This window comes from Agelaius tricolor, unplaced genomic scaffold, assembly GCF_023055355.1.
Source record: "Agelaius tricolor isolate 1412-34295 unplaced genomic scaffold, bAgeTri1.0.p SCAF_15, whole genome shotgun sequence".
Lineage (NCBI taxonomy): Eukaryota > Metazoa > Chordata > Aves > Passeriformes > Icteridae > Agelaius > Agelaius tricolor.
In genome coordinates, this window is record NW_027269275.1 from 17,504,488 (window position 1) to 17,524,570 (window position 20,083).

At 43.3% G+C, this 20,083-nt stretch overlaps 3 protein-coding genes and 1 long non-coding RNA gene across 7 annotated transcripts; 3 read left to right on the forward strand and 1 right to left on the reverse strand.

Annotated features, from left to right (window-relative positions):
• The first annotated feature begins 621 nt into the window (after positions 1 to 621).
• Positions 622 to 4,659, forward strand: LOC139596441 (arylamine N-acetyltransferase, pineal gland isozyme NAT-3-like). 2 transcript variants are annotated; one of them, XM_071440753.1, is made up of 2 exons: positions 622 to 763; positions 2,619 to 4,659. In XM_071440753.1, the coding sequence occupies exon 2, from the start codon at positions 2,626 to 2,628 to the stop codon at positions 3,496 to 3,498; it is 873 nt and encodes a 290-aa protein (XP_071296854.1). In that variant the 5' UTR covers positions 622 to 763; positions 2,619 to 2,625; the 3' UTR covers positions 3,499 to 4,659. The 2 variants fall into 2 exon arrangements, with proteins under 2 accessions (XP_071296854.1, XP_071296853.1); XM_071440752.1 differs by having other exon boundaries at positions 686 to 763; positions 920 to 4,659.
• LOC139596442 (arylamine N-acetyltransferase, liver isozyme-like) lies at positions 630 to 10,115 on the forward strand. 3 transcript variants are annotated; one of them, XM_071440754.1, is made up of 2 exons: positions 630 to 763; positions 9,220 to 10,115. In XM_071440754.1, the coding sequence occupies exon 2, from the start codon at positions 9,225 to 9,227 to the stop codon at positions 10,113 to 10,115; it is 891 nt and encodes a 296-aa protein (XP_071296855.1). In that variant the 5' UTR covers positions 630 to 763; positions 9,220 to 9,224. The 3 variants fall into 3 exon arrangements, with proteins under 3 accessions (XP_071296855.1, XP_071296856.1, XP_071296857.1); XM_071440755.1 differs by lacking the exon at positions 630 to 763 and adding an exon at positions 6,336 to 6,469; XM_071440756.1 differs by lacking the exon at positions 630 to 763 and adding an exon at positions 6,490 to 6,616.
• On the reverse strand, positions 6,611 to 9,702 carry LOC139596446 (uncharacterized). The gene is made up of 3 exons (XR_011681318.1): positions 9,612 to 9,702; positions 8,831 to 9,026; positions 6,611 to 7,623 (listed from the first exon to the last, which is right to left on the reverse strand). It is a non-coding gene; the product is annotated as an uncharacterized lncRNA (long non-coding RNA).
• A 1,716-nt stretch (positions 10,116 to 11,831) lies between the features above and the next one.
• On the forward strand, positions 11,832 to 16,063 carry LOC139596444 (arylamine N-acetyltransferase, pineal gland isozyme NAT-10). Its single transcript, XM_071440757.1, has 2 exons — positions 11,832 to 11,969; positions 13,887 to 16,063. Exon 2 carries the CDS (start codon positions 13,892 to 13,894, stop codon positions 14,762 to 14,764), a length of 873 nt encoding a protein of 290 aa, XP_071296858.1. The 5' UTR covers positions 11,832 to 11,969; positions 13,887 to 13,891; the 3' UTR covers positions 14,765 to 16,063.
• The last annotated feature ends 4,020 nt before the right edge of the window (positions 16,064 to 20,083 follow it).

Sequence of the window (20,083 nt, forward strand, 5' to 3'; positions counted from 1 at the left end):
ACTCTGAGAGGATGGAGCTCCCTATGTATTAATACTTCATGTCTGTGCCAAGAGCATCTTCACCATCAACAATATCTGCAGGTGATTCCTGTGGGCAAAGAGCAAAGGAGATACTCACTGCTGGCCCAGTGCTTTTGTACATTCTATGAAATTTGATGCAATAGAAACTACATGGAAATTACACAGAGCAGTGAAGTTCCTGTGGTGCAGACTGGGGTAAGCAGTTTGCAGGTGCAGGTTACCGTGCTGAAATCTTGCTGTTCTTCAGAAACAGTGCAAAAACCTTATTGGACTGAATGCATGCCAGCTTTCCTTCCCCACATTTCCAAAATAATACTAATCTAATGACTGGGAGTAAAAAACGACATCACCTGAGCACATCCACCAAGCTACTGAAACAAAAATATTTTGGTGACAGCCTGAGCAGGCCCCCGCAGACAGCATCAAACCAGTGAAAATGTGAAGCAGCCTCTGCTCTGACAACAGCCAGGTTTGCACTGCTGCTGGCTGTGCTGCCTCACTCCAGCTCTCGTGCTCCACCCTTCGCTGTTTGGTTTCTTTTTTTTTCAGCTTTTGCAATCTGACAGAGGCGGGTGAAAGCAAGTTGAGGGAAAGGACATTCCCCTGAAGAGCAGCTGGAGAGCAGTCCTCAAGCCTTGTCTGCCTCTCTGTGCTAAGCAGAGGACAGCAACGAACCTTCTAAGCTTTAGCCTAGAACCACCCCAAGCCCTGGAGCACACTGGCACTTCAATTGAATTTCCAGGTAAGCTTTTTTTTTAACTCCTGGATCTTGGTAGCTGAGTGCTCTCTAACCAGGAAGTTAAATCTGTCTGGGGACAAAACACAGCAGAAATGGTGTAAGGGCAGAGCAGGGAGCTCAGCTGCTCGATGTTGTAGCTACGCTGCTTTATTTACTCAGTGGTGAGCCTCAAGCTACTCGGGCATTTGTGCCATCTGCCTGATTTCAGCAACCCCCATGAAAACAGCCCTGTAAACACCCTCAAGAGATGGACAGACAGACAAACACACACCAACATTTTCCTTGTGAGTAAAAAGTTACTGCACATGTTCTGCTTGCTGTGGTAGAAAGAAAGGAAGGGAGAAAAAGGGAAAAAGTGGTTTAACTGGGATGCTGCTTTAAAATTCACACAAGAAGAACTAAGCTTGTGCCAAGCTTTCAGAAATGAATGGAACTGTAGTTCTGGGAAAATCCTGGGAACAGCCAAAAGCTGAACAAAGAGAACCTCCTGACTCTGATGCTCTTAACCCCATCGTGGATCACTCAGGCCTGCCTGGATGTTGAGACAGTGCTGGCCAAGATCAATAATCAGAGTTCTGTAAAGCCTCTGTCATAAAGGTTTTGTGGGGACCCAAATTGTGGCACCCTCTGCTTCTGCCCGGATATTACACCAAATGGGCATTTTTCATTGTCTTTGTTTTGTGTATACTGAAAGTACCTTTCCAAAATCCCCATACAATTGTGGGTTTACCATTTTTCATCAGATGGGGAATATGATCCAGTTGAACAGTTGGATATTTTTCCTTTGATTTTACTTTGGGTGTTGCGTACAGGAACTTGAGAGCATTTTTGGACCTGTTGCGTCAATAATGGGAACAAGATTGCTCCATATTTACAGATGTCTGAAATTTAGCAGTGCCTGGGGAGAAATAACAAAAATACTTGGCTCCATCAAAATCCCATTCCTTCCATCAAGGGCTGGGAAGGCTCGAGCTGCTTTCCAGCCCTGTGTTTGTGCAACAGCCTTGCACTGAGCCCTCTGCCACCCCAGAGGAGGGCAATGCCCGCTCCCTCACCCACGGGCAGCCACCCACCACTGGGAAGACCATGAACAGAGAGAGGAACTGCATCCCAAAACATGATTTTAGAAAATGTGAGGCCTTTGAACCTTGTGGTTTAGGCCCAAACCTTGGTTTCCTCCTGGTCCTGGAGAAGGGCCGTGATTATCAGGACTGGGATAATCTAAGCTGTGCTGTGGGGAGGCAGCTCCCAGCAGATGAGCAAAAACCCTCCCACAGCCTTTTCTGCCCTAGAAAACCCTTCTGCACTCCAGGTCATGTCTGTTACTGCTGGCACAAAGAGCAGGAGCAGGTGAGACCAGTTCGTGCCTGGCTGCCTAAATAATGGATGAAACACCATGGCAGGGCAGATTTGCTTCAGATTTGGTTGCAGAAGAGGTTCTGGATCACAGTGCAAGAGTGGGAGGGTTTGTTTTCTGCTTCTGCTTTGCTGATACCACGAGCAAAGCAGTTCAGATCTGGAGAGTCTCAGTTCCTATAATTTCTAGCAGGGAAACATTGCTGCTACTGCTTTTGTTCCTTCCTACAGAGATTTGTAGCTTTGCTGGGCAGGAACTCTGCTGAAATGTGCTTAGCACAGCTGGAGCCTCTCGTCACAGCTGTAAAAGAGGCAAATAAAAATAACATTTGTGCTCATCAGCAGTGTCCCATTGGCTTCTCTCAGCACTATTACTCAGCTGCCTTTGATTCAGATATTGGTCAAATCCTGCTCCTCTTCTGAGCACCCCATTCTAAGGGATGGGCAAGAGCCTTCCACCACTTCTGACACAGCCTCTTATTTTCTCCCACCCTTCTCTCAGAGGCAGCATGGACATCAAGGAGTATTTTGCCAGAATTTCTTACCAGGACTCTCACAATAAGCCAGACCTGGCTACCATGTCAGATATATTCCAGCACCACATCCAAGCTGTTCCTTTTGAAAACCTCAGCATCCACTGTGGAGAAAGAATTGAGCTGGACCTGGAAGCGACCTACAACAAGATAGTGAGGAAGAAACGTGGGGGCTGGTGCATGGAAAACAATTACCTTCTGTCATGGGTCCTGAAAACTCTTGGCTACGATGTCACCCTTCTGGGAGCAAAAGTTTATGTCCCAGAGCTTGACGCCTATCCAGAAGAAATTGATCATTTGCTGCTACAAGTGGAGCTTGATGGCAAATCCTACATTGTGGATGCAGGATTTGGGATGGCCTACCAGATGTGGCAGCCAATGGAGCTGATTTCAGGGAGAGATCAGCCCCAGACTCCTGGGGTCTTTCGTTTTCAGGAGGAGAATGGGATCTGGTACTTGGAGAAAGTGAAAAGGAAGCAGTGGGTTCTGAACCCAAGCACCTCGACTTCCCCAAATGTGGAAAATGAAGTTTGCCGTCGGGTTTATCTCTTTACCCTTCAGCCACGAGACATTGAAGAGTTCAGGGGCTGCAATGCCCACCTGCAGACAGCACCAGACTCCCTCTTTGTGACCAAATCCATTTGCAGTCTGCAGATTGCTGACGGCATCCGGGCTCTGGTGGGGTGGAAACTCACAGAGATAAAGTACAATTATAGGGACAATATGGATCATGTGGAAATCAGAATGCTTGCAGATGAAGAAATAGAGAAAACACTGAGGGAGAAATTCAATCTAACATTAGAGAAGAAATTTGTACCTGTCAATACGAGCAGGTTATCTCTGTTCTAACTCACTGCCTGGATTACAATTCAATTCAGTGGCATTACAATCAATTCTTCCCTCTCTTTCTGACAAGCATCCAGAGGTTAATCTTTCTCCTTCCTGCTACACCTGTGTAAGGAAGAACATACTATCATGAATCTGGAAAACAAATGGATTTTCACAACTATTCCTGCCTTTCTCTTTAGGTTGGGTACCAATAATTTCTGCCAAGCTCAATCAAATCATTACACTTGTGTTTGTGCTTAGTGGGAAGCAGACTCAGCCCATTTCCTACTCCTTCCACCTCTTAAAAGCTTTTCTAAACACACCCAGGGTAGCTGGGCAGAATGATGGAGCTGTATGTCTTTGTCTTTACTACCTGGTGCTGCCACCTGGGGAAGAGGTCGTACTTGCCTATTAAATGAATACTATATTATTTTGGGAGTGTAATAGCCAAAACCATGAAGCCATCCTGTGCTGAGTTTCTCCAGTCAAGCCATTAGACTATTCTTTTTGCTCTCACATCCACAACACCCTCGCACATGGCACTCAGGCCATCCCACACCTGTGCAAAGTCACCAAGTGAGTACTTGAGGACAGGTTATTTATGACTCAGAACTAACGATAAGAAATGCTATTGAGAATTCTGTGTTGTTTCAGACTTTGCACAGCTCCTGTTCTCTCAGTGACATAACCAGTGACATAACCTTTCTTTGAACTGAAAGCATCTCCTGAGCATTTTGTTTGCTCACCCTCAGCAGCAGACTGCTGGCAATACATGTTCCTCTCCTCAGACTACAATGGGTGCTATTACAGCAGAACCCAAACACACGCACAGAACTCTTTTTGTGAAACAGATCTGTTCTACTGAGGATGTGTTTGCAGTGACACTAATTATATTGATATAAGGAGAAATGATGAATCTTAATCACATACCTAAGGGCTAAGATTTCTAGTAGGAGAAACTACTCAAATGTGACCCCTTTGCCCTTTGAGAAGATGCTTGATGCTTTATGTACAAATCCTGGAAGCATTACAACTCTGCACTTATAATTAAGCAAATTATATTAGTGAATTACAATGAAATAAAAAAATCAAGCACTGTGATCTAGAATTATTCAGATGTTTTACCCCCTAAATTACAGCATGCATTCCCATAGTAAAAAATAAATGTCATTAATCACTGAAGTTGTCCTGATTATTTGTATGTGGTAATATTTTCCAGCTAAGGCTTTTAAAAAGACAATAACTCATGGACCCTTTTTCACTTGTTACGCAGCAAGTACGGGTTTGTAGAACTAGCAGTTCAGATATAACAAAAGCTGCTATTCTGCATGTTCAAAATGTATTTCTTAGAGACCTGGCAAGTTTATGAAGCCCCTGTCTTCCCAGAGTCATATTCACTTATATTTGTATGGCTGCAGGAGTGCAATAGTTCCTTATAGTACATGTGGCCCATCCATCCTATGATAAAATGAAATGTGGTTGTAAAAGAAAGAAAGAGGCTTCTTATTGTGTGGACCAGGAGCTTGCAACACAAATGATCAGCAGATTTGTTCCAGGATCAGGCTTGGTTTTGATCTGTGTTTTTCTTTGGCCCCCAAATTAGTGGGCTATCTAAAGGAGCTAAACTCAGTGGGACAGCAGGGACAAAGCATTGGGATGAGGTAAAAGTGCAGGCACGTCCTGCAAAGCTGTGGAGCAGGAGAAGATCCACACAGAGCCAAGAATCTCCATCCTTTGTGGGAACAAACATAGGGGGGGAACACCTAGAAAGGGCTTTGCCCACTCCTCTCTTCCTTTGTCAGGGGGTTTCCTGCACTTTGTGCTGGACCATAGGCTTGGGGAATGAGTCCAGAGCTATAAAATCAGAGACCTTTAAGATGAGAGTAGGGAGTTATGTCCATTGCCCCTGAGATACAGAGTGTGGAGGGCGGGAACAGGGAAGGGCATTTTTCTTTCTGCTGACTCATCTGGAGTGAGTGCCCAGAGCTGCCTGGGTGCTGCCCCTGCAGGGCAGAGCTCAGAGCTCCTGCCTCCTGCTCACCACAGAGGCACAGTGCAATGGAACTTGCTGTTGGAAGGATGAAAAAAAGGAAAAAAAAAAAAAAGAAAAGAAAAGAAAAAGTTTTCATTTCAGATTGCGCTAGTTTGTTTTTTTCCTTATCATTAACCTTGGAGGCAGATACTTAAAGGCACAGCAAGTTCAGGGAGCTCAGAGTTCTCTGGGGGCAGCATCTTCCCTTTCAAAGGACAGGGCTTCTCTCTGAACCCTGGGGAATTGACACAACTGTGTGACTTGGCAAATCTGACCTTGTTGCGTGTTGGGGCTGGTGTCAGCCACGAGGAACAGCTCAGTGTGCTGTGATGAGTTCAACAGCTGCCATCCCCACCAATCAATCAGTCACTTCCTGCCCTGGATTGCTCCCTGTCTATCATAAGTCATTTCCCACAAGGATCCAGACCATATCAGTGTCAATAATGTAAAATCTGCATCATTTTTGCACGAGTGCTTTGCTGCTTTAGCATGGGAGCACCCACCAGAGTGCCCCAGACCCTGAAGCCCCTGGGTGACCTGCAGTGTTGAGGATGGGTTTATAGGTTATAGCCACTTACAGAAGTTGCTCATGGTACCCATACTTTGCACTCCTGCAGGGTTCAGCTGCCATTCAGTGATGTGGAAGGTTAAAATCTCCTCAATATTGTAAGCAGTTTGTGAACTGGATCATTTCCAGGCTCTCTGTGCAGCACCTAACACAACAAATTGCATGACAGGGATTTCCACACAGATGCCAATACAAATAAAGCAATAAAACCTTCAGAATATAATCTACTCTTAAAGAAGAAACTCTCTGCCCTCTTTGTGCTGGAGGATAAGGCAGTCCCTGACAGGCACTGAAGGCTGCCTGGACCTTTAAGAGCTGCTGCTGCCAGTGCAGCTCTTCCTGGGACCTTTGGAACAGCCCAGGGTGGAAAGCCTGAGCTGACTGCGTGTGAGGTGAGCTCTGCATGCCTGATCTTTAACTTCCCTCTGCAGCTCTGGGTCAGCCCCTCTGGGAAAGCTCACCCCTGTGAGTCTGCACAGCCTGTGCACAGCACTGTGGGTGTATTAGCAAAGCACAAACTACAGGAACTGGGGCTGATGGTGAGTGAAGGGCATTTTCTAAGTGCAACCTCGAGTGTTTGAGAGTGAAACTAACCCTTTATTTTGAGCCAGAGTGTATGAAAAATGCAGTTATTGACTCACAGTGTAACTTGGAATCAAACAAACAGTGTAGGCATGTACATGAGGATCCAGCCTTGGAACTTCCTCCTGATTCTCAGCAGAAATGAGAATCCTAATATTCAGCCTAATTGCAAAAGGACCCAGTGATCCCGAGGGATGTGTGCAGAGAGGCAGAACCATCTCTGAATCTCAAAGCTGCAGGAACACTGAGCAAACACTGCCTCAGCTGCTGCAGGGGCAGAAGCAAACGAGGCTGAGATCTGGACTGAGGCTTGGGATATTTGGCAACTCAATTTTGGAATACAGATTGTCCCCTGGGAGAGGGTTTGCTCACTCCTGCAGCCTCCTGGCTCTCACAGCAGCAATGGCTGTGCCAAGGAAAAATCTGCCTCCAGGAGAGCCAGGGAGTAAACACTGATTTATGTGGATGCTCCCTAATGTCAATGATGTTGTAGTGCAGCTTTATTGTACTTAAACCTCTTTAAGTATTCATTGAGATTAGAGCACATGTTGTCAGCCACTGCAAGGCTGTCTCCGAAGCAGACTTTAAATTGATGAGGCCAGAGAAGGGGAAACTGAGGCATGAGCAGGGAATTTCCCAAAAGGCTTTCCCAATACATTTTCCCAAAGCCTCATTGGCAGCACCCTATGGGGACTCTGCATGGCTGGATGAAGGGAGCTGGTTTTATTCTATACTTTCACCATGCAATGGGGACACCCAGACCCAGGAGATGGCTTACAAGGGGGGGCATCAGGCCTTCTGCTGCTGACCCAGGGCAGGGACTGATCTGGTTTTGCTTGAAGGTAAAGTCCAGGTGTGTCAGACCCACCAAGCTGATGCACTCCTCTGGACTCCTGCTGGTCACAGAGATTCAGCTCCACACCCTCATGGGGTAAAGATGTTTCTATCTTCCTATGTAAAAGAGCTGAAAGTGGGAGGAGAAAGAAAAATGAGGCAGAGGACCATAGGATGAGCCTGCCCAACACGTGTGCTGTGTGTTGGGAGGGAAATGGCTTTTTACAAGTGTTTCCAAGGAGATCCTGCCAGAGATGAGGCCCTTGTCCTAAAAAAGGGATGGAAAAAATCATAAAATGCAGTATCAAAGAGACATTACTGTTTTTTCATGTAGACTCTTTGGTTCCTTTTGAAGTGATAATGTTTATTTGCTATTCCCTTACTGGGATGATCTTCTATTCTATCAAATTTTCCTGTGGTTTGCATTATCCAGTCTGAATGTTGGTACTAGTGCAGATCAGGAACAATACAACCAAGTCATGTGAGTTGTGCTGCTGGCATGAAGACTGGGGTTAAAGTCTAGAGATTAGGCCATTGGATGTGCTCATCTGCTTGGGTGGGGGCACTTCCACCCATGGACTTGAGGTGGGATTTTCACAGGCTTCTGGCATGGACATGGGGTCAAATTGCTGGGGGGAAACAGTTGGACCAAAGCTGAGAATATTCAGTGGAAGGGAGTTTGTCCCATCTCATCCACATCAAGGGATTTTTGGAAAATTCTCCCAGGGAATATTCAATCAGTTGAAGGAAGCAAGAAATCCTCAGACTTTCTGAAAATTAACACAGCCCTTAACAGATTGTGAATTGTTCTGAACAACAAATATCTTTGCATGGAAAAAAGCCAAATTAAATCTAAACTAAGGGCAAAAGAAATCCTTGCAGAGAAGGTGAGTCACTGAATTAGAAGTCATACAGGGAACCTTTTGTATCTTGGCCACACAACCAGTGCCAATGACAGTGTCTTTCTGCTAATGAAAGGGGATCAGAGATATAGACAGAAAACCACAAAATATTTCCAATAATTTGATCTGAAACTAAAGCCTCCGGTTTGTAAAAGATGATCAAAGAAAAGAAAAGATTATGACTTCTTTTGTATGGACTTTTAGATCAATTCCTTTGATCCTTAGGTTAGAAAAATTGAAGTCCTTTCCTTTCACAGTCAAAGCCCTGTCTAAACTCCTCAGGGAAATTTAAGAGATTAAGAAAACAATGATCTATTTCACATGGAAACCTGTCTGAAATGGTGACACACTGAGATATTAATCCCAGTTAACTTAATCCATGAATGCAAAACCTTCCAGTTAAATTACCTGTGGGATAAAGAAAGAATTGCTTACCTGGTACAGTAAAAGAAACAGTAAGATCTTGCTGTGATTTTTATGCTGGTATGGTGTGGCAGCTTTTCTGCAAACCTTTTGTTTCTTGATTTTTGAAAAATTTTGTTATGTGGGATCCTCCTCTGTGGCCAGAGATTCTGTTCTGGCATGTGCTGTATCTTCCCACAGAAAAAACCTCCTGGTTTGAAGGCAGCCCCTGAGAGAGGGAAAGCATTAATGCCACCTGCTCCTGTCCCTGTCTCTTTTTAAAGAAATACTTAAAATTTTTTTAAATCCTCATTAAAACAGCCCAGATTACATCTGCAGGCTGGTTAACCTGTGCTACAGAAACAGGAGTGAACCCCTTGTCAGCTGCACAGCAATAACTGGCTACATTTCTGCTCCCACAGGCAAAATGAAAATTCAGGAGTATTTTGGAAGAATAGCTTACAACAAGCCCCATAAGGATGCAGACTTGCAAACCCTGACAGCCATCTTCCAGCATCACATCCACAGCATTCCTTTTGAGAACCTCAGCATGCACTGTGGGGAGCCCATTGAACTGGATTTGCAGGCTATTTACAATAAGATTGTGAGAAAGAAACGTGGTGGATGGTGCCTGGAAACCAACTACCTCCTCTTCTGGGCCTTGCAAGAATTAGGGTATGACATCTGTATTCTTGGTGCAAACAGCTATGAACCAGCAGAGAAGGGATACACTGCTCAGATAAACCATATCCTGCTGAAGGTGGTGATCAAGGGAGAGCCCTACATAGTAGATGCTGGGTTTGGTGGTGCCTACCAGATGTGGCAGCCGCTGATGCTGATTTCTGGGAAGGACCAACCCCAGGCTCCTGGCATTTTCCGCTTCATGGAAGACAACGGCACCTGGTACTTGGAGAAAGTCAAAAGGAAGCATTACATTCCTGAGCACAGCAAGAATGACTTCCCTCATACTCCAGAACTGGGGAATATCCGAAAAATACATAAATTTACCCTCGAGCCACGGCACATAGATGACTTCCAGGAGCTAAATGCGTACCTCCAAGTGTCTCCAGATAACATCCTTCGGAAGAAGTCAATCTGCAGTCTCCAAACCACCAGTGGGGTCCTTGCCTTAGTTGGATGGACCCTCACAGAGATGAAGTACAACTACACAGAGGACATGGACCTGGTGAACATCACAACCCTTACAGATGAAGAGGTTGAGAAGACACTGAAAGATAAATTCAGTATAGAACTGGAGAACAAACTCGTACCAGTAAATGTTCGTGGCTTGCCACCTAATTTAGTGGATAAGATATAACTGCAACACTGTGCTAGATGGATCTTTAAATAGCCAAGAGGAAAATTCTAAAATTAACATAAATTACAGTAATCTCATTTTTAACTCGAGCTAGTCACAAAGCTTGGTAAATTCCAGTGCATTGCTAATTAACTACATGTATCAATTGCATATTTTTTATTAAACCTCTCCTTCTTTAGAAACCAAGACATCTTACTAGCTCTGTTTTGCTCATATGGAAGTTGGGTTTTGACTCCTGAACTTTATGTTCACCTTCTCAAGAACTCATTTTATTGCAGATATATTTTGTGGCAAATGAGACCAAAATTATGCAGAAGGAGAGGTTGTGTTACCATTTTCCACAAAAGACCTCTAACCTTTTTTGGCATTATTTGCAATCTTCTCAGTCACTTTTACAAATTATTCACTTCTCTTAACAGTCTTAAAGTTGAGCTGAATTCGGCTTTTAAATACTGTAGAAAAAAAGAAAGGTTAAGACTTTCTCAAAACAAGCCACCATTAGGTGCTGATTGGCTTATGAAAAGTTGAAAGATCTAAGTCCTGTTCCCTTTTCAGAAATTGACTTAAAGTAAGATATTTGTCCAAGGGTACCTAACCCCCTTCCAAGATCTCTCTAATTTTGAGTACCCACTTTTTTCTGAATCTGATTTATCTGTGTCTGAATTCAAAATAAAATCTGTAGAAGGTGAGATGATTCAACAGTTCTTAACAATCAGGCTTTTGGTATCACAACTGGAAAAAAAGTTAGATCAATCTTTGCACACTATAATCTAAACTTTCGGGACCACGCCTTCATGTGATGTCAAGAGGAGACGATGGTATTATAGATAAAATCTTCATATTTATTACAAACAGTATTCTGCACAAAATCTACCTTAAAAAGTGTGGATGCAAAAGAAAGCCCTGGGAAGTGAGGACATGCCACCAGTGTGGTTGCACAGCAAGATATCGAGGACACAGAAGCCTTTTCCCTGATGATACCTGTGGTACTGTACAGGACGTGCCATGAAAGAGGGCGACAGAAGAACATCAGCCAAGAAAAAGACTTTGATTCTTGTTTTAGTCAACCACACAGACCCATGGGGCACCTGCTGTGCTTAAAACTCAGGTGCTTCCCCATGTGCAGGCTAATGTGCTCTTTGCCTTTCCCAGAGGCCTCCTCTGCTATTCCACCTCCATCCAGTGAAGGGGAGACAGGCTTGACTGGGGAGAATTAAATAAACAGCACTGCAATGCTGTGAGGATGCAGGAGGCCAGCTTTTAGAGCAGAAATGCATTACTTCATGCAAATAAATATTTGCCATGGCATTCATCAGCTCCACAAGAACTCCCTGCTACAGCTTGAGTTGAACAGTTTGAAACAGTTCCTGTGTGGACAAAGAAAGCTCATTTGTGCATCCATGGAGCTCAGCCTGCAACACAGCCTGCAACACCTTGGCACCTCAGTGTACCCACCAGGGCACAGATGAACATCCTCCACTGCAAAGAGCTGGTTTGCAAAATAACAATATTTAATTAAAAAAAGTTATAACGCCATCTGCAACTGCCTACTGTAATTATTTTACATAGAAAACGAGTTCATTCTGGTCTTAACTAGGGGAAGGCATAAACATCTACTAATAGGAAGAAACAAAGTTTAATTTGCTCACGGATCAGCGAAGTCCAAAAATGTGAATTCTTCTTGGATGGACTCTGCCCTTTCTTGGAATTTAAGATTCAGAGGCGAGGACCAGCAGAGCTTAGAAAGACAACCCTCACAATCTGTATCCACTCCTGGCTCCACTGACTGCTGCCCCTGTAATAAACCCCCCAGAAATTGAATACCTCAATAAATAAAAAGGGATCTCGTTAGAGGTAAGTTTATTTTCTTAAAAATCCCCTCCAAAGAAAGATACAAACCCCTGGTTTCTTTATGATGGTAAAGGTCATGGACAATAACATAAATGTTCTAAAATGTTCTAAAAATGTGTGGACATAGAGCTAAAATATCACCTGCTAAACAGGAGCTGTTAAAGAGGGCAAAACAGTGATGTGCAATTTCAATTCTTCTACCTTTCACTCTTCAGGAGAAGCTTCATTTCACTATAAAATAGATTCTTTTGTTTAGGTACAATAGTAGATATAAATTTAGAACTGCAACTTCTTGTTGGAAGTCGTGCTTTTAGATACTTGAATTTGCAATTTGCAAGTGCAAAGGAAGCAAAAGTTCAGACTAATAATCAATAGACTCTGCTTTAAGGGAATAAAATTACAGCTCCTCAAAAACAACTTTAAAAAATTACAGACTCTGGGTTGTACAACCCAGGAAGTCCATGTGCTGATGTATTAGGATAAAGAAGATGACATATTTTCAACAGTGGAATTGCTGATACTGTGTATAATCCTGGTAAGGAATAGTTTTGTATGAACACCTTCATTTGCACCTTTAATATTCTTTTGCTGATGTTTTTCTGTACATAAATCATAACCACATTTGGGGGTGACCTTTTCAGTACCTGCCTTTTCATCTGGTCTGCTCACATTTCAAAAGAACAGTGGCTTTCATCTCCTGCAGTACAGATCTAGTGCTGATCAAGCATATTATGGAGCTGCAGAAAGAAATTACAAATAATACAAACTTGAGAACCAGCTTTATACTGGTGTGATCTATTTAGCATTCACAGTCAGATTGATAGGATCAGATATGCTCAGATTCTGCAAATCAAAAGTGCCATGACTTTTATGTTACACTGAACAAATATTATTACATTGAACATATCCTCCAACAATACACTTAGATATCACTGGAAGCTAAATTCCTCTCTGTAGCAGGTAATGTGTAGTTTTTGCTGGTGCTCTCTGTTCACTTGGGACAGCTGCCTCCACACCATGAATATGCACAGCATGAATCTGCCACTGAGAATCATTTTGAGGAATTCTAGTTTGCAGTAAACATTCAATAGTTCACTGCTGAGTTAAAGGATTGGTGAGTTTTGAGAAAGCTCAGGACCAGAGAGAGTAAAGCAGCCACTGTTCATTTTCAGGGTGGCCTGTGAGACACAGGGCACAGGAGGGAATGGAGATGTGCTCCTTGTCTTTTAGATCACTCACTTCCCTCCATTCAGATCCATTATTGCAACACCAAATTGAGTTTCTACAACACTCTGAGCAGACACAAGATTCAGTGGTCTGTGACTTTCAAAAGTCAGACTTTTTCAGTTATAATTATCTGAATAAAGCTTTTCACTTTACTTTTCATGTTAACTTTTTATAAGTAGTGGAAGAGCAATGTGTATTGAACAAGTGATTCATTTACTATCACGTCCATCAGTGGCAGACTCATGAAAAGAACATGTGAATCTTGGCTCAGAATGTCCTCCCTCCCACTGGCAGATGACACAGCCTCCCCCAGTGACAGTTCTGTCACTGAGCAGTGGCTTTAGACCATTTCTCATGAACCCTTGTACACACTCCCCAGCAAGACCTTACATTTCTTCTTAACCCTGCTGTTACAATGCAAATACAGCAAATCCTCATCTCGCAGCCGCCCGGTATGAAACTGAAATGGCATCAGCTGTTTGCCAGAGGGATGACTCTAAGACAAAAGCAAACCCTCGTGTGCACTGCTCTTTGCTCAGGGAACCATTTGATAGGAAAGCTTGTTTCCTTTAAAAACTGTTCTGATGAGGTTCAGTAGATTAAAGAATCTTTGCTGGCAGAGCCAGGGCCGCTTTTCACAGCATCATAAATCACTGATGTAAAGAAACCAAAACACAATTCCTTCCTTTACAGGTGAGATGAACCTTGAAGAGTATTTTGCAAGAACTGGCTATAAAGGCTCCACTGAAAAACAAGATTTGGAAACCTTAACCGATATATTCCAGCATCACATCCGTGCTGTTCCCTTCGAAAACCTCAGCATCCACTGTGGGGAGAAAATTACTTTGGAGCTGGAGCACGTTTACAACAAGATTGTGAGGAGGAAGAGGGGTGGCTGGTGCATGGAAAACAACCAGCTGCTGGGCTGGGTGCTGAAGAGCCTGGGCTATGAGACCAGCTTCCTGGGAGCCTATGTGTTCAACCCCCAGCAGAACGCCTACGCCACCCTCATGACCCACCTCGTGGTAAAAGTCATCATTGATGGCAAAGCCTACATCGTTGACGGAGGCTTTGGGGTGTCCTACCAGATGTGGCAGCCCATGGAGCTTGTGTCAGGGAAAGACCAGCCCCAGGCTCCCGGTGTGTTCCGCTTCACGGAGAAGAATGGCATCTGGTACCTGGAGAAAATGAGACGGAAACAATACATCCCCAACCAGAGCTTCTCCAACTCTGACCTGCTGGAGAAGAAGGAGTGTCGCAAGGTTTATATGTTCAGCCTCGAGCCACGGACAGTGGAAGATTTCCGTTTCCAGTGCACATACCTCCAGACCTCTCCAGATTCCCTCTTCACAAAGAAGTCCATCTGCACCCTCCAGACCACCGACGGATTCCGGGCGCTGATTGGGTGGACGCTCACCGAGACCACGTACAACTACAAGGAAAACATGGATCTGGTGGAATTTGTAACTCTTGAAGATGAAGAGGTGGAAAAGACCCTCAAAGAGAAATTTAACATCACCCTAGAGAGAAAACTTGTCCCCATTAATGTTAAAGGATCTTACACAATCTAGAATGCCAGGAAAACCTACAGTAATGCTATGTGGGTACAGCAGCTTCCTCTGTCTGTGCAATCCCTACTGCAAGGTTATGGGATTCTTTTGCAGGTGACTGAAGGATATATACATTAGTATGAGATTAATGTGAATTTCACTTTGGGAAAAATCAGGGATTTAAGACTCTTGAGTCAGTTAGGTAAAATTATTTGCTGGGAGATGACTGCCGTTCAATTTTTGGCACAAATGTAGGATTTGATTTGAATCTGGTTATAAGCTTGGGTAAGATATATGCCTGGGGGATTTTGGACTGCCTGTAGCACATGAGTATGGATTATTAATTGTGATATGCTGCCAACACATTTTCTAAGGTTATTATAGGGAGACAAGTAATCTGTGAGCATTTAGACAAGAAAGCACACATTTAAAACTTCATTTTTCACAAGATCAAACCACTCACAGCTCATCTCATTCCTCTACCTTTAATATGAGTAAAACATTGTCATATTGGAAAGGAGCATTAGGAGGCATAATTCTTTCACCATCATCCTTAGACAAACCATAGTAGAAAATGAAAATCGTCATCATGTGCATCCCTCTGGCCATTACTGCAGTAAACTGCCCCAAGTAATTTTTGGTATGTAGCTATTCTTCTGGTGATGAAAATTCTATATATTGCAGTGTTATTGTGGCTGATGGGCTCTAAGGAGATAACTACTAAGCTTTGTTTCTGAGATATAATCATCCTGTAAATTGTGACTGGTACTTAAATGTCACAGCTGGCTTAGATTTACTTTTGTCCCAAAAGGGGTGGAAATTCTGTACTTTTAGGACTGCATTATATTTGTAGATGAAGCTAAGCCCACTATACCCTTAATTTTGTCCTGCAAACATGAGTGTCTATATGGCTGTCCTGAATGGGTACCACTTAGCCCTTAGCTTTAATGCCATTAGTGTTTGTTCATCTGTATCAAAGTGAAAAAACAACCCAAGAAACCAGCCAAATCTAAAGGAAACATTTTCTTTCACAATCATGTTTCCCCGTTTTCCAAAAAATGTTGTTCCTCCTACCATGCTTTCTCTGCAAAAAGCCCAACCAAGGAAACCACTAAGAAAGGGGAAACATTCTTAAATGCATCGAAAATAGCAAAAACACTGAAAAACATTCTTTCTCCCCAGTCTGTAATAAGCCTGAGTATCAGTCAAATGTTGATTCCTCCCACTGAATAGTCTTTCTGCTCAAAGACATAATCTGATCATTAATCTCACAAATGCTGTAAGTGTATATCTGAAATTAATAAAAGGAAAATAAAGACACTCTGAGTTGTTTTAGGTACAGCTGCTCCCAGCTGCACTGACTCTTGCACACCCCATCTGCCAAGTGAGGGCTGCTCACTCATGGTGCTGATCTGCTGGCCACCCCTTCCCACCTCAAACTTCTTAGGATCACTGAGATTGGAAAAGCCCTTTAGGATCATAGAGTTCAACAATCAACTCAACATCACAACCATGTTCACCATTTAACTCTGTCCTTCAGGTGCCACTTCCAGGGATGGTGACTCCACCACTGCCCTTGACAGTCTTCCAGTCCTTTCCAACCCTGTGAAAAAACATTCCTAGTATCTAATCAAAACCTTCCCTGGCATAATTGGAGGCCATTTCCTGATATCCAGTCACTTGTTACCTGTTCCTTGGAACCTGTTACCTGACGCTTCTTGAACTAAACAGGCCAATATTGAACAGATGCAGCAGTGGTGCTGGAGATGGTGAGTTCCTGCAGGTGCCTAGATGAAAAGGTTGTAGGCTGAGGAAGATGATCACTGAAGAGGAGGCCCAGGAGCCGTCTCTGCTGGGCTTGGTGTGTGCCAGCTCTTTGTGTGACCACCCACAGAGGCAGCTCATGGCTTGGGTGTACAGATAATTGCACAGGGATAAGGAACTGAGAGCCAAGAAGAGGTGACAGGGGACACTAAAAGATCTTACTGAGGTCAGAACACAGCTTCTCTGTTAATAATGGAATTATGGAATTTGTTAAGTAATTTGTGTTCTGTTATTCCCTCACATTAATCTCCCATTAAGGGTTTTTACCCCTTTCTAAATAATTGATCACGACAAGGTGCTCCCTGAGACCTTACAAGCTTCAAAACACTGACCACTTCCATTCTATCTGATGGGATTCTCATTCACTCAGCTCACCAAACTACATTTCTCTCTGTGCCATCAACCACAGCTGTTTTCTTGTCTTGAGAACATTAACAGGGTGGTTATTTTGCCTCCCAACCTCCCTAGAGGTTTTCCTGCTGTTGCTCCCAGGTAAGTGTTTGGATTTTGGTATGCAAGAGTTTCTTGGGGATCAGTGGGCTCCTATCAGCATTTCACTGGGCCTGCAGTGATGGGACTCACCCAGCTACCTCTTCCACTGTTTGGTTCTTACCAAAGATTACAGAGCTGCTGGTGATTGAGGCTCCAACCATCTCCCTGACTCCCATCTGTTAATTTTTCATCTTGACGTGACAATTATAAGCAGGTCCTCACTGAGAAACAAGAAATCACACAAAGAAATGTCAACACATGCAGCTAAGGAACAGTTTCACAGTTTAACTAAAGCTCCCCAAAAGCTGATGAAAGCAGGTTATTGAGGTGTGAATGCCAGGCCTGAAATCTCTCAGAGGTTTGAGATGAGAATGGTGTAAAACCAAACAAAACCAAACTAACCCTGAGGCCTCATGCTGGGGTTCCATTAGCAAGGCAGTATTGTGGAAGCTGATGTTCTTCCAGACTGAAAAGAAAACAAACCACCAAGTCCTTAAAGCATCAGCTCTCACAGAAACCTGAATTCACATGTGGTTGGGAACTGTGGGATGGCTGCCATCCTTCACTACCACAATGCTTTATTAGCATTCTCAGAGAAGAGTTTAATGAGAGGCTAAATGATTTTGCAGTTTTAGTTGTGGACTGTTGTTCAAATGAAGCAAAACAAATGCTGAGAAACCGCCCCCCTCCACCCCCAGACTCATCTGATTCCAAATACAATTTAAAAGTATGGTATTCCAATCAAGAGAAAGACAAACAATTTCTTTTAAAGTCTGAATGCTGGATGAAGTCCCAGAATCCCAGCCCAGCTGCCCATTACACACACAGGCAATGCCCAATGGCAATGACAGCCACCCGTGGTTGGAGCATTGCATCATGGAGAGCCTCATTAGAGAACAAGACAGAGCACAAGAAACATGGTTCAAACTCCACAGCATCACTGAACATCCTGCCCCTCCCCAAGAAGCAAAGTTTAATCAGCTCAAGCATTACTAAATTCACACTGGATGGCTCACTTCAGTTGGACTCTGGTCCTGGATTTTTTAAGATCCAATACTAAGCAAAATAGAAGCAAAAGAGAAACATCAGCAAGAAAGACAAAGTTGTTCAATACTTTCAAGCCCAGCACTTATTACAAAATAAGCACCACCAGCTGGCCAAAGGGAGGGACCAAACTTCACATGGCAAGGGACAGACATACAAGAGCTGTCAGTGATCACTAAAAACCACACTTCAGGGTCACAGACACAAACACTTCTGGTGTCTGGTAACACTTTACCAGTTTGCAGGTAGCCATTTTCTGTAACAAAACCACTACTTACCCAACTTGCTTCTGTTTCCAGAGAAGAAACACTTTCATTTAGAAACATGACCACTTGGGAAAGTGCTACAGCTTCGGAGCTTGCACATAAAATGTACTGAAGCCTGAATCAATGCAGGTTTGCTTTATGAATATTTCACTGCTATGCTTACACCTCTGTCAAGAGTAGTTCAAGCATAGATTTTATACAGCAGAATGTTTCTACCTCAGGTAGGAAGCTCGAGTCGGACTTAAATCCCTCCATAAATGTATTTATACCATTGGAAATGCAGACAGGTGTTTCAGAACATCCCACCATGTCTGCTTGTAACTCTGTACTTAAGGTACATTTAAAAAGTCACACAGGGCTGAGTTGTGGTTTTGTCTTGCTCACAATAACACACTATGGATGGTGCTTTTAAAGGCACATTTTGCAAATGCCCCATGAATAAAAGATTGTGCTAAAAATAAGTAGCTCTGAGCCACCAGCTGAATGTGAACAGCAAAGCTCCCAGATTTAAAGACAATAAACTAAAATCTACCTTTTCTTCACAGTTTGTTCAACACAGTTCTGTTGGAACAGAACCAACCTTCCTCTGTCCCAATTCCAAAATTGTGGATTTTCTAGGAAGCTCTTTAGCTTTTCATGTGCTTATCCATGAACCGTGGCACTCTCATGTCCAGCTATCCCTCAGGAAATAGCATGAAATTCAGGAGGCAGAATGCCCTTAATCAGAATTACTCCCCACTGGACTGAACAGAACCCTGCAATGCAGGAGAGCTCTCTGCAGAAGCCTGAAAAAGGAAGACTCCACATAGAATTCATCTCAGCCACTGCTGTTACCAAAATAACCCAAAAGCTTCTTTACATGGCACCACTGGACACTTCCCCAACTCAAGTCTCTCAGGACATGCAATTGCAGTGACATCTCCTGGTTGCTGGTGGTTCACCAGAACACACCTCACCCCTCAATTATTCAGCACAGCTATGCAGAAATTCACTCTCCATTCAAGAAATCCATTCAGAGGAATCATTTTCCTACTAATAAGCAAGAATAATGGGATGTATTCCAAGTTTTTCTTGTGATGACCAACAATAAATCATTTCATAGCTCAGGTCACATCTTCCATGGGAAGAAAAATGTCTTGCCATCATTAACTCCTTTTCAGCTAGCAGTAATATATGATCAGGTTTTAAGTAATTGAACCAGTAGCATTTAATTAGCTCTGAAAAACTATCTCAGATCATGAATCACAGCCTTTCCACCTGCACAAAGTCCCCTTACTAGGTTAAAAGTATATTTCTCTTTCCATGGTGTTATCCATCTTGAATATCTAATTAGGTGCTCCTGATATATGGATCACAGTTCATGTATCACAAGCAAAATACAGCAGACACAGTGTGTCTTTCTTTAAATAATTGAGTTTCACATCTTGTTTCACTGAGCTGTTAAAAAAATACCAAAAAAAAGCCTCGTGCCCATGGCAAAATGGCCACCCCTTACTTCAATTAACAAATTCCTTTCTGCAGAGAGCCAGCATTAAGGATGAGTAGCTTGGACATCCTGAGGAAATGCAGCAATAGCAATATTTCTTGTTGAAAGGCTGTGCACAAAGAATTGCTATGATTTTAGACAAGAACACACTGATGTTTTGCAAAAGACCCAGAGCACCAACTGACCAAAGAGAATGGTGTTTCTATCCTAATACTACTTCAGATGGCT

Coding starts and splice junctions, on each gene's coding strand:
- LOC139596441 (XM_071440752.1), top strand. CDS start 2,557: ATGGGCAAGAGCCTTCCACCACTTCTGACACAGCCTCTTATTTTCTCC.
- LOC139596442 (XM_071440754.1), top strand. CDS start 9,225: ATGAAAATTCAGGAGTATTTTGGAAGAATAGCTTACAACAAGCCCCAT.
- LOC139596444 (XM_071440757.1), top strand. CDS start 13,892: ATGAACCTTGAAGAGTATTTTGCAAGAACTGGCTATAAAGGCTCCACT.